This window comes from Catharus ustulatus, chromosome 2 (assembly GCF_009819885.2).
Source record: "Catharus ustulatus isolate bCatUst1 chromosome 2, bCatUst1.pri.v2, whole genome shotgun sequence".
In the NCBI taxonomy this organism is placed as follows: Eukaryota; Metazoa; Chordata; class Aves; order Passeriformes; family Turdidae; genus Catharus; species Catharus ustulatus.
In genome coordinates this window covers 42,266,589-42,279,201 of record NC_046222.1, presented here as the reverse complement: position 1 = coordinate 42,279,201, position 12,613 = coordinate 42,266,589, and the positions used below count along the sequence as shown (strand labels likewise).

The 12,613-nt window shown below is 37.9% G+C and overlaps 1 protein-coding gene across 4 annotated transcripts in view; it reads right to left on the bottom strand.

The window, feature by feature from the left end:
• Positions 1–12,613, bottom strand: part of CNTN5 (contactin 5) — a 440,548-nt gene that overhangs the window by 56,943 nt on the left and 370,992 nt on the right. For all 4 annotated transcript variants that reach the window (XM_033051352.1, XM_033051356.2, XM_033051355.2 and 1 more), the window contains exons 13-14: positions 11,773–11,900; positions 10,836–11,011 (exon numbers count right to left, since the gene is read on the bottom strand). In XM_033051352.1, coding sequence (XP_032907243.1) covers positions 10,836–11,011; positions 11,773–11,900 — 304 coding nt within the window. The remainder of the gene's footprint in view (positions 1–10,835; positions 11,012–11,772; positions 11,901–12,613) is intronic.

Sequence of the window (12,613 nt, the reverse complement as noted above, 5' to 3'; positions counted from 1 at the left end):
AAATCCATATTCCTTGGTGTTTTGAGCATCATGTGCTATCCATTTAACCAAGTATCAGTAGCTTAATCTCAGTATAAACTTCTACTCTGTGAAATGTAGATTGTATTTTACTGAAGCTAAAACTGAAAAGAAACCAAAACAAAATGGATAGGTTCCACAACCAACTTTTACTGATTTTCAGGAAAGCTACAAGTAACCTTCAAGGTCAGCATCAGCTACCGACCTGCTGTACACTGTTGATCTTCATTAAGCAGTAAATAAATAATAATAGAGCTCAGAATGCTATCTATCATGGCTAATGTTTCTCTCAGGACTACAAATTATTGTACCATTCATATTATGCTCCCAAGCAACCCATTCATCTAGTTCTGAGCAGCTCCAATGCTGAATGGTGTGTCAACCTATGGTTCTGTCTGCTTCAGTTTGGCAGATTGTCTGGGCTCATAGTCATGTCTGCAACTTATCTAATTAGTTTTACATGTAAGGTATTGCTTAAAATGGTTGGGTTTTTTTGTTTTGTTTTTTTGGGGGGGTTTTGATTTATTTTTTTGGTTTTTTTTTTTTTCAAAATTGGTGGTACTTCTACATTAGCATTTGCTTTTGATGTGGAAATACTTCCCCAAATGAAAAATGGTTCCACGGAGCATATAATATGCATACTTAGCTCAGTAGTAATGACATTACATTTGTCTTTTGCACTCATTGTCCTAATGTTGGGGGGTTTGCAGAAATAAAACCAAAAAAACCAAAAAGTAAAGAGACAATTTTCAGAAAATTTACTGTTGGTGAATTAATACTTCTTTAGCCATCTCAAATATCCTCAGAGTGGAACTTATATGTAGATTTTTTTTTACCCTTTCCATCTCATAAATCTTAAGAGTTTGTTGTGGGAGCCTGGACTGATACTAGTTAATTACTCAAATAATTAATCACTTAATTGTCCATATGCAGCAGGTATGCACACCATCACCAGAGGCTACATCTGCATGTTGGATAAGACTAGGGAAGAGGCTGATAAGAAGTTTTTTATGCCAAAGCCTTTACAGTTGTGACTAGCCATGGAAATTCCCTTCCAGTAGCAGGACATTCACACACAGCCTGAAGGAATTCACCCCTTCTGGTGGACCATAATTGACTCATTTTCGCTGATAAAACAGGCAGTTATGATGTCTTAGTCTTAGAATGTGTCATAAACCATCAGACTCCTGAGCTGTCCCGTGATCCACTGGATGACACCATCTAGTGTAAAATAATCTGCCCCAGGGGAGGTACATGGGCATACCTACCCAAACCTGAGTAAATATAAACCCAGTGGATTTAATGTTTCTCCCACCCCTCATGGCTCAAGACAGTGAAAGTCACTTTCTGTCTAGCCTGGGCCCTTCACCACTGAGATGACCAGAAAACGAGAAACAACAACCAGAATCCGTGCAATGGTGACATATTTTCTGTCTCTCTGTCATTCTCTTTCTCTCCCTGCCCCCACCCTCTTCTCCTATTTCTTTCTCTCTCTACCACTCTCTTCCTCACATGTACTGTTAAATAAAAATCCGTACTAATGACTTTGACACATGGTCTCATTTGCACCTTAATTTGGGCAAAGACATCTCTCTAGCTTCAATAACCAGATCTTAACAGTTGTGAGTTGCTTTGCAACAAACAACTTTTACATATGTTTCTTCCCTCAGATGAAGAGAATAAAACTTATTCTTCTATGAGAGTGAATTCATTGTCCTGAGCCAGTTGCTAGGAAACCTCTCTGTTAATCTATCCATTCATTTACTGAGTTTTTATCTCTAAACCAAGGTGGTCCATTCAGTGTATCCAGCCTTTTCTTCTGAAGACTTTGCACAAGAACAATTTCTAATCTGTCTGCATTTGAAATGGAACTCACAGTTACACCCTAGAGCACTTTCTTTACATCTAGTCTGTCTTTTGTTCCCTTCTTCCTACTTCTTCCATGAAAGAATTGCACTTGGGTTAATTATTACATAATTTATCACATATGCTCAAACTACAGAATCATATGTGGAAAATGTATATGAAATATCATTATTTTTTCATTGTATCAAACCCAGTTTTCATTTAATCTGCTTCTAATGCAGCTCATTTTCCACATTCATTCCCTTCTGCACTCCAACTGCAGTTCTTTGAATGTAGCTCTGATTCATCTTGGAAAGAGGGACAAAAAGCCAAAGAAGTTCATAAGACTGGGTAGTTGGTAGAGATGATGTGTTGACCCACAACTCTCAACTCCTGCACTGCAAGGGCTTGGGGACTGCCTATTACTGTGCAGAGAATTCAGGCTAGGAGCTCAACCTGGACAACATGCAGTGAAATCTGTCTCTTTGCCTGGGAAGAATATGTCTAAAATGGGTAATGAGACTATTACAAATGATCATGATTCAACAAAGGCTTAAATCAAAGGGAAGAAAAGAGTGGGCAAACACTGACTGCCATTGCAGGAAAACTTTTATGATGAAAGCCAAAGTGTAGTTTGGTCTACTTCTTTACTATGACTACAGGGGTTTATCAAGGTTTGCTGCCTGTCATCTAAATCTGCTGACAGTGAGAAGTGAGAACGGTTTCCTACAAAGTGGTTTTTATACAGAAGATAGAGCTTGGGAAGTACTAAAAGCCTAAAACGATTCTATTCTGTTTAAACTGAAAACAATAAAACAATGCTGTGTCGAGTAAAAAGGACTGAGATTTAATCCTGAACAAGAATGACCTGGGTTGTTAGTGATAGCTTTTTCAATATAGATGATAATTTAAAATATATAAGTGTTTTTGCATATAACACGCAGGTTAGATGAATTCCTGACTCAGATATTACTTCATTTAGCCTTTATTAATGAAATTCAGTTAGATTAGATTGAAAAATTATTTCACAGATGATTTTTGCTATATTTGAATAGCAATGGAGTTTTTTTGGTTTTTTTGTGAGTTTATCTGAAGCAAACTAATGATAATATAGAATAACCTTATGGCGGTGTTATCTTTGTATCATCAACAGTAAGTGATAACCAGAAATACAATGAAGTTACTTTAAATAATGTTGAAAATTTATATGTGCCTTCTAATGGATTGTTGGCCTCAAGACAAAGTCTGCTCATATTGTGTTTAGGGCAATTTAAGTAACATTCCATGCAAATTCTCAGGTTTGAACATATCAACTTCTTCTGTCTACTGCTTGTGGTGATTGCAAACTGCAAATATTTAGTCTTCTAAGAGGCAGCAGATTTCTTGGTTGATATATTGATAATGGAAAATTATATTCTGAACTCTGTCTTGTAATCATATTAGCACATTTGGAACAAAGAAGATGAAATCATTGTTATGGGTTTTGTTGTGATTAATGGTATGTGGTAGGATAATAATGGTAATACAGCAGTATCCAGGTTGATGCAGATTGACTCAGGCATACCTGATAAAACACAACTTTCATTGCCCTTGTCTAGATGGCTTTAGGTTTGTGAATCCTTAAGAATCATCTAGGGGGAGTGCCAACCCTTTGAGTGGCAGTATTTATGAACAATTTGCATAGACAAGGCAAGAATTATGAAAAGAATTGTTTTGGTGAGCACTGGTGGCTTTGAGTGGATGCCAGAGAGTGATGGAGTGTTGAAAGTGCATAGGGAGAACTTGAATCAGCTTGAAATGTTTCAAATGCATCTCAAGTGCATCTTGAATTGCTGTAAATGAGTTTAATTAATTTCATTGAAAGAATGTAGAAAAAGATATGAAGTTAAAAGAATATCAGGTGTCAGGTGGTATGCCATGTACTGGGGCAGCTTTGTGAAATCAAGAGATTAATGAAAACATGGGAAAAGCAGTAAGAATGGGAAGGAATGATAAAAAGAGATGGGATATGAAGTGGCAAGCTATAGGACAGAGAGGCCCAATACACTCCTGTTGCTAAATTCGTGTTCTGTATTTGAGATTTCATTACTATGAGAAAAAAGGAAGAAAAGGCCTCTAGAGTCTCCCTCCAGTGCAGTAGGCGGCAATGAAAATGATGATTATGTTTTTCTGGTTTTCTTCCCCCTAGTGTTATATCATTTTCTTCGGGACCTACTTAAACTTCATATTTGTTAATGCTAATTCAAATATGTTAAGAGCAGTTGTCACACAATGATTAATTAAGATTGTTAGTATGCATATTGTTGAATAACATTTATGAAGTATTATGAAGTATTCATGTGAACATACTGTGTTGTATGCTGTCTTGGTTTACCAGAGACAAAGAAAGGGGACAAGAGGTAGAGGTGAGTTTCAGGACAGTGAAAGCTTCCTTCCATGACACTTGTCTGTAACAGCACAATTGAGGTTTTCTGGTGCAAAGCCTCAAGAATAAAACCAGAAGATTTCGGAGTGTAAGAACTGAAATGGAGAAGTACTGCCAGGAAGGCTTTGGAAAGCACTGCCACAGGGTTTGGGAGAAAGGCTGAAGAGCTGCAAGTGTAAAATAGGCAGCAGAGCTCTAAATGGAAGCTTCCTAAGCTACTGATATTGATCAGTTGTTCAAACAATCAACTCTGCTGTTATAGCCCAGATTACACTGTGCCAAGCAGTTAAATGATCCATCAGCTCCAAGTAAACAGAGGGAAGAATGGTCTGCCATGAAATGTCATTTATTTATCCCAAGATTTTTTGCATTAGAATGCTTCCTGTAAAGAAGGAAAGGTACAAATGTCTTTATGGAACAAATAAGTAAAAATTATCTGACTGTATTTCATGACTTATTGAAATAACTTTTTAATAGACATTGGTCAGGAATGTTAAGAGGCTCACGTTTTCCAAAACTATTGCTTATCTCCCCTGTCTAAAATAAAATTAAATAGAGGAGTTCAGAGAATTTTTGATGTTGGAAAAGACCTCTAAAATCATCCCACCATTAACTCAGCTCTGCCATGTTCACCCTTAAACCATATTCCCAAGTGCCACTTCCACACTCCTTTTGAACATTTCCAGGATTCCTGATTTCACCACTTCCTTAGGAAGCCTATTCCAATGCCTGACCATCTTTTCAGGGAAGAAATATTTTCTAACATCTAATCTAAATCTCCCCTGGTGCAACCTGGTCGCTACCTCTCTGCCTTGTTACCTGGGACAGGAGAACTGATCCCTACCTCACTGATCCCTACCTCACTGCATCCCCCTTTGAAGGAGCTGTAGAGGGCAGTAAGGTCCTCCTCAGCCTCCTTTTCTCCAGGCTAAACAAGATAAGATGTTACTTATCATCTCTGTCCCTTACTCTCTTTTAATAGCCAAAGCCACAAGCACTTGAATACAAAAAATTACACTTTTTTTTGATTCTAGGAAATGTTTGGAGTATCTCTAACACAACATGAAATAAGGTCAATCACTTCACTAGAACTGTTCATATCCTGAAAGCCACACATAATAAAGTGCAGTATTTCATTGTCATCTTCATTGTGTTTGGATTTTGGTTTGTAGTTACCAGTCATGGAACTCAAAGTCTAGAAATCCTTCTTCCATTTAGTGCCCTACCTAACTTGCAATAGCTATTTATTACCAGAAGGTGAGATTTACTTTTTTTTAAACTGCTCATGTTTGCTCAAAGAGGTAACTGCTATAACATGACATGTGGGTAAAAACTGATAATGAGTATAGGTCTGAAATATCTAGAGATTAGAGTTGACAGCAATGGCTGTGTTCAGCCTCTTCCATCAGCAGGAATGGATTGCAGCAGACAGTGAAACAAATTGGTAGTAATGATGCTGATATGGCAGCCTTACCCTGAACAGAAATTCACTGTGCATCAAGTGTCCTCTTCTTGTCATTTGCAAGACAACTATTGCTGTGTTCCTTGTGTGGGGAGACAGTAGGGGTGTTATGTAAAACCCCTATTTAATTAACCTTGTTTTGGTTTACATAAATAAAAAGACATTATTATGAACAGCCTGCTGTTCTAATTGACTTCATGTAGTATACAACTTAGCTCTTCCTATTTAGAAATGCTTAGGAAATTTGAATCTTAATTTCTCAACTATGATAAGAATACTACAAGAAATTAGAGAGTGACTTGAAAATCCAAGGAAAGGTGCAAATTTATGCACTTGCCAAAGTTCTAGGTTATCAAATTGAAGTCTCCAGTATAGGCAGGAGTTAAATGCATTGTCCAATCTGTATCTACTGTCCTTTTTGAAGTAAGACAGTAGATTTCCATTCACTTCCATGTGAACAAATAACCATTATAAAATATAACATGACAAGTTGTACTTAGTGCTTCCCCTGGCGATAGTTTCAGTTAAGATCAAAGACCAAGAACATATGCAGACCAAATCACTTTCCTGAGTCAGAAAAGTCAAGGTGAGGGACATTAAGAGCAATTCTGTTGCTTACCAGTCTGTGGATAACCACAATAAATAATTTTGTTTGGCTGCTATAAAAACAGTATCAGCCTTCAAGCACAGAGTCAGAATAACGATAGTTGGATGAAAATCTACTGAAAAAAAGCAGATACGTCTATGAGAAAATTAAGGTCAGTGTAGGTTTTAGGAAAGAACATTTTGAATTGAATTTTGACTAGTACTTCTAGATTTTGCACAAGGGTCAGAAAACCAAAGCTATCCTAATAAAAACAAGCAGGTCTTTGAGTTCACTGCATACTGTGTGACTACAAGAAAATTTTGGAAATTCAGGCTTCCAGGTAAAATCTTTTATATTAATTACAGTAATTTCACGAATACAAGCTGCAGCAATTTGACAAAAATTTTGGTGGAAACCCGGAAGTGCGGCTAATATTCGGGGGCGGTTAATATATGAACAATATTCTAAAAGTTGCCAACATGGAAATGAGAGCCCGTGGCAGCCCCAAGCCAAGCTGGCGCCCGGCCGGCCCTGGCAGAGGTGGGAAAGCCTGGCAGAGGCGGGGCCAGCAGTGGGGGGGAGGGCGGCAGAGCCCGGGCCAGCATGGCGGGGGAGCCCGGCAGAAGCAGGGCTGGCAGTGCACAGGAGCTCGACTGCATAGGGGAGGATAGCAGAAGCAGGAAGCCCGGCGGGTGGGGCTGCCCAGCAGCGGGGGGAAACCCAGCAGAATCGGGGCTGGCAGTCCACTGGAGCCCAGGAGAACTGGGGCCAGCAGTGTAGGGGAGCCTGCAGTGCTGACCAGGGCGCGCAAATGCGGCAGCGGCGGTGCAGATGGGAGCGGGGGCCAGCGAGCCTGGTGGCGGTGGCAGCGGCGGCAGCGCCCAGCCGGCCCAGCCGAGCCGTAGCGCCGAGCTGTGCCACCCAGCCCCGTTGGCAACCATGAGCGGGCCGAGCCTGCCTGGCCCCGCCCTGAGCCAGTAAACCCTGCTATGCCACGATCCTGTTACTAATTGGCAAATTTGTGAAAGCTGCGCACGGATTCTTGCTACAAACGAAAGCGCGGCTAATATTCGGGGTGCGGCTTATTTATTGACAAAGACAGCAACATTTTTGATGCACCGGAAGTGTGGCTTATACTCCGTGCAGCTTGTATTTGTGAAACTACTGTACACAAATCCCTCACAGAACCTAAAATGTTATCAAGGCTTTTGTTAGATAAAATAAGATTTTTAGCAATGCCAGAGGATTCTGGTTTTATATAATCCTTGCCATTATTGATCTGCCACCAAATATACAGTGAAGTTACATATACACAATATTTGGGATGTTTACTTTTCCTAGACTGCAATCTGTAGCCATTCCAGTGAAATTCAGCTGGTCTATTTTCCTTAAAATTCCTTTCCTGCACAAGTTGACATCCTTATGGCACTTATCTTTTTGCCAGGCAAACCTTTGGTTTGTATAAAAAATTACTTCTCAATATGAAAAATTATAACACCTTTTTTACTACAAAAGTTACTGATATAATTTCAAAACAAAGAAGTAATATTTATTAGTAAGACAGCATTTTCTTTTAATTGTTATTGCTAGGGATCATGCCATTTTAGTAAGTGAAAATTTATCTACAGCCCAAATTAATGTTACTATGATGATCGCTTTTATAACACTGCATTAAGCATCAAGATGCTCATCATACTTAACACTTAGGTCTGCCTCAGTGAAAGTATGAGCACTGCAAGCAGTGATGAGAGGTTTACAGTGGTTTTATTATTCGAAAAACCCATTTAAATAATGTTTAATTTGTAAAGCTTTAAAATGAATAAGCAAACTGCAGACAAGCCTGAAAATATTTTTATCTGATGAAGTGTCAATGTATGCAGAAAAAATGGACATATAATTCTGTGACTTCATGCGCACAAAAGATATTTTCTTAGATGCACTACCTTAAAAAGCATTTTGTTCAGGGAACCGGGGATGTAGCCTGCCTGCTCCTGTGGTGGCAACACGCGGGGACAGGAGCCCCCCGAGCCGCGGGGCCAAGCGGAGAGAGCTGTCCCTGCTTCCCCCGAGCCACGGGGACAAGCAGGAGAGAGCTGCCCCGCCTTCCCCACCCCCTGTGCTGCCTGCACAGAGCAGCTCCACCTGCCGTGCAACAGAGTATCAATTTGTAACAACCGTGTAAATGCAGGGTTTTACTGGCAGGAGCTCGACTTTGCAGTTTGCACTGACTTGGTTTGCACTCCCAGGGTTGAAAATGTCAGAAAATTATTCACATATTGGCCGCACCTGAATATTAGCCGCATTCCTGTTATGGGAGCAAAATTTTGGTCAAAATGGTGCGGCTTGTATTCATGAAATTACTGTATATCATGCCTTTATTTTCAGACTGACTATGTGTTTTAGTGGAAAAAAAATGCTTATGCGCTTCTGAAAAGAAAAAAAAATCAGATTTTTACTTAATAAACAACTTTCTAAAATCCTCTTAGTCACTTAGTCATTTAGACACTGAGTATTGACTCCATTGTGAGAGACTTGCTCAGCCTGGAGCAGACTGGGGTGGGACCTTGTCACCATCCTTATTAGGGGAAGAAAAAGGGCAGGTACTGATCTCTTCACACTTGTGACCAGTGACAGGCAATGAAGCTGTGTCAGGGGAGGTTTAGATTGGATTTAGATCTAGATTTAGATTTAGATTTTACATTAGAGAAAGGTTCTTCACCCAGAGGGTGTTTGGGCACTGGAACAGGCTCCCCAGGGCAGTGGTCACAGCCCCAGCCTGACAGAGCTCAAGAAACATTTGGACAATGCTCTCAGGCACATGGTGTGACTCTTGGGGTGTCCTCTGCAGGGTCAGGAGCTGGATTTGGGTATCCTTGTGGGTTCCTTCCAACTCAGCTTGTTCTGTGATTCTGTGAGTAGTACTGTTTGGACTTAGTAAAGTAGCAGTGACCCTCCAGCAGCACAGTGAAGATGAGGTCATAAATGCAAATAACTGGTTAAATCTACCAAGTTTTGGCCAAATTTTAATAATGGCAGGACAGTTAAAGCAATCAGTAATTTTAGTGAGATTTGCATGAATATTCTTCTGAAAATAGAATGTTGCCTTTGATCACTTTGAATAAACTTTATTTCTATCAATTTGAGTGAGGGCTTTCTATTGCAGAAATGAAATTAATGAAGAATTACTGAGAGAGATCTACAAATCCTATTTTTTCATATAATAAATTATATTAAATTAGCTTTATTTTGACATGAGGTATAAAATTATTTTGAAAAAATTCCTAACCTGTGGATTTTTCCTAGTGATAAGAAATTTCCTTTGAAGAGAGATGCTGAAATACACAGAAAGAAACATGTAGTATGTTTTAGATGTCAATTTTTCGGGAATGACTTGAAGTTGTTATCATAAGGTATTTTCTTGAATCAAAAAATGACCTTGAAGTTAAAAAATAATGAAATTTTTCCTTCTTACTTAAATAGTGTTGTTTTGAGTGTTGTACTCCTCAGATGAAGGTAACTATGCTAAGAACCTTCCCACTTAGATATACCGTACTAATGTTGTTCAATTAGAAGGTTTATTGAATTAAACTCCAATTTTAAAAACATAAAACTCCCACCAAGTGGATATGACTTCCATAAAGAGTATGACTTCCATTTAGGCAAGATGAAGAATAAATTTATTGGAGCTGACAAGGTTTTTATTGCAAAGTTAACTTTGCTACATTGTACTCAAATCAGATCCATAAAGTTTTAAAATTTCCTGACCTTTATGAACTTCATTTTTCTCTGTTAACATATCATGGACATTTGATTTACATTTCATTAGCTGGAAGATTCTGTTAAATGACTGTAGATTCCATTTCCAAGCTTGTTCCCATTAAAAGATTTCTTTCTACTAAGAAATGTTCAAATCATTTTACATGAGACAAGTTTGATTTATTTGATCATTCCATTTGATCATATTAAGGCAATATTTGAAACTGGCATGCATATTTTTGTCCATATTGTTCTTATTGACTTAAATGATGGTTACATGGTTAAGAAATACCTCATGCAGGGGAGTTAGTAAATATAGCCCCTGCTGTTCAGATATTAAAATATATTCTAGGCAAGTGTAACATTGGGAGGTGAGGGCATTTCAACAGCTATGTTGTCTGTGAGAGAGACATTAATGCTTACAGCAGCATCCTTTCTATATTAAAATCAGCAGAAGAATCCAAGTAGGACTTGATGAAAACTCCCTTCTGTTCCCTCACAAAGATTTTCAGACACATCACTAATAATAGGATGTACAAGTTTAAATTTATCTTCTTGAAGAAAACTACTTAGAGTAATTCTAGTGATCTGTGGTTTGCACCTCTTCTATCTAAAATTTCTTTCCAATATTACTGAAACCATTTGTCTCTCATTTTAGTCAAAATTTGGGAAATGGGACACATAAAAGCAAGCAAATTTCTATCAGTTCCCAGCAGAAAGATGACAAATACATGGTCACTTACTGCCTTGATGCTTTCAAAGTGTCCACCTTCTTTCTCAAAGTCAATTGGCTGCCCGTTGAGTGTCCAGTAGAAGGTGACATCCATCGTGCTGTCGTGAAGGGCTTTGCAACTGAGGACGATGCTCTCTCCAACTGTTAACTCAATCTTCTTGGGTGTCAGCTCTATTCTTGTAGGTTCTGGAAACAGAGAAGTGTTAGGAACACTCAGGTGGAAGTCTGCTTGTAGTGCCAGATCATAATAATAGGATTGAGTACTGCTGAGTCTACTCAGAGCTTACATTTGCCCTTTTTTAAAATTATTTCTTTAAGACTGCAGCACCTGATTGCATAAAATTTCAGTTTTGCCACATGAAATAATAAAGGTTGTTTCCTGGATTGCTAAATATAGGAAGAAGTTTGAAAAATTAAGTCAAAAGGCGTGAACACCTGCAAAGAAAATCCATTAATTCAGCTGAAAAAAAAAAAAAAAAAGGTTCAGAAATGGATTGCTACTCAGTGGTTTTATTATTGTTATGATGATGATGATGGTTATTATTATTATTATCAATCTTCTATGATACTACCTTTCTCTGGATTTTGTATAGATACAATTATTACTTCAATTTAAAGGTTTGTTCTCATGCAGAAAAAGTTTGGGGTAAGTGAGTTCTTAAAGATAATATGTTAAAAGAGATATTGATTCCTTTACTTACATAATTATTTATAGTTTGAGTGATTTAATATATATACTAATTCTTATGACAGATCTACAATAAAACAGCTGGAGTATGCAATCTGACTTGATGTTTGACCAGATGGAGTTTAGTCCCCTTAGCTGGTTGGAAATACTTTTTTATTCTGCCTGGAGAATGTTGTTTTATGGTTGGCTGGGGATTCTAAGTAATATTTAAATATTACTCAATAGAAATCATCATTACAGTCACATAATTTTTTCATACCTTTAACAGATAGAGATGCAATGATTTCTGCAGATCCAAATACATTTACACCTTGGCATAAATATCTCCCTTCATCGGACTTGGAAGCATTCAGGATTCGCAGACTCCCATGTGGAAGGATAGTTATCCTGGAAAGGATAAATCCATAAATATATAAATATCTCTCCCATCCTGCCAACCAAATTCCATGATGATATCTTTCAGAGATAATAAATAGGATTAAAGATGCCTCTGTAGCAAGGGGTAATAAAGATAACTGAATTATCTTCTGTTTCAAAAAGGTTTTAATAAATCTGTTTTACTGCTCCTTCCCTAATTCAAAATTTTCATGGAAGCATCAGTGGATTAGTATCCTTTGACTCTTATTCCGGGTGAATTGTAATGAAACTTTTGTAGAACAGTAAAAAAGGTAATCTTTCATAATTTGTCTTCAAAGTTTCACCACTATATTATTGTCAAATCACATTTCAATATCAAGCACATACTATTCCATCTGGAAACAAAATGACCTTAGAAATCAGATCTGAGAAGAATAGGAAGCAAAAGTTAAAAAAAGACAAGGAAAAAACCCTATAAAATTAATTGTATCTGGTCAAAACATGATTTATAGCATCAGAGCACAGTGTAGCAAAGGGACTTAAATAATCTTTGCTTTTTTTGTAGATGGGTTTTTATTTTTTTCTCCAAGTCTATATTTGCAACTCCACTATACCTCTTGGTAAGTAACCACACTGTAGCATATTCATGAAGAATGTTCAGCTGCTCTCATTTAGGAATTTCAAATTTTGGTTTTGCTTATGCAATATTAATCATTAACATGTTTTTTCTCTTCTAAAATGAC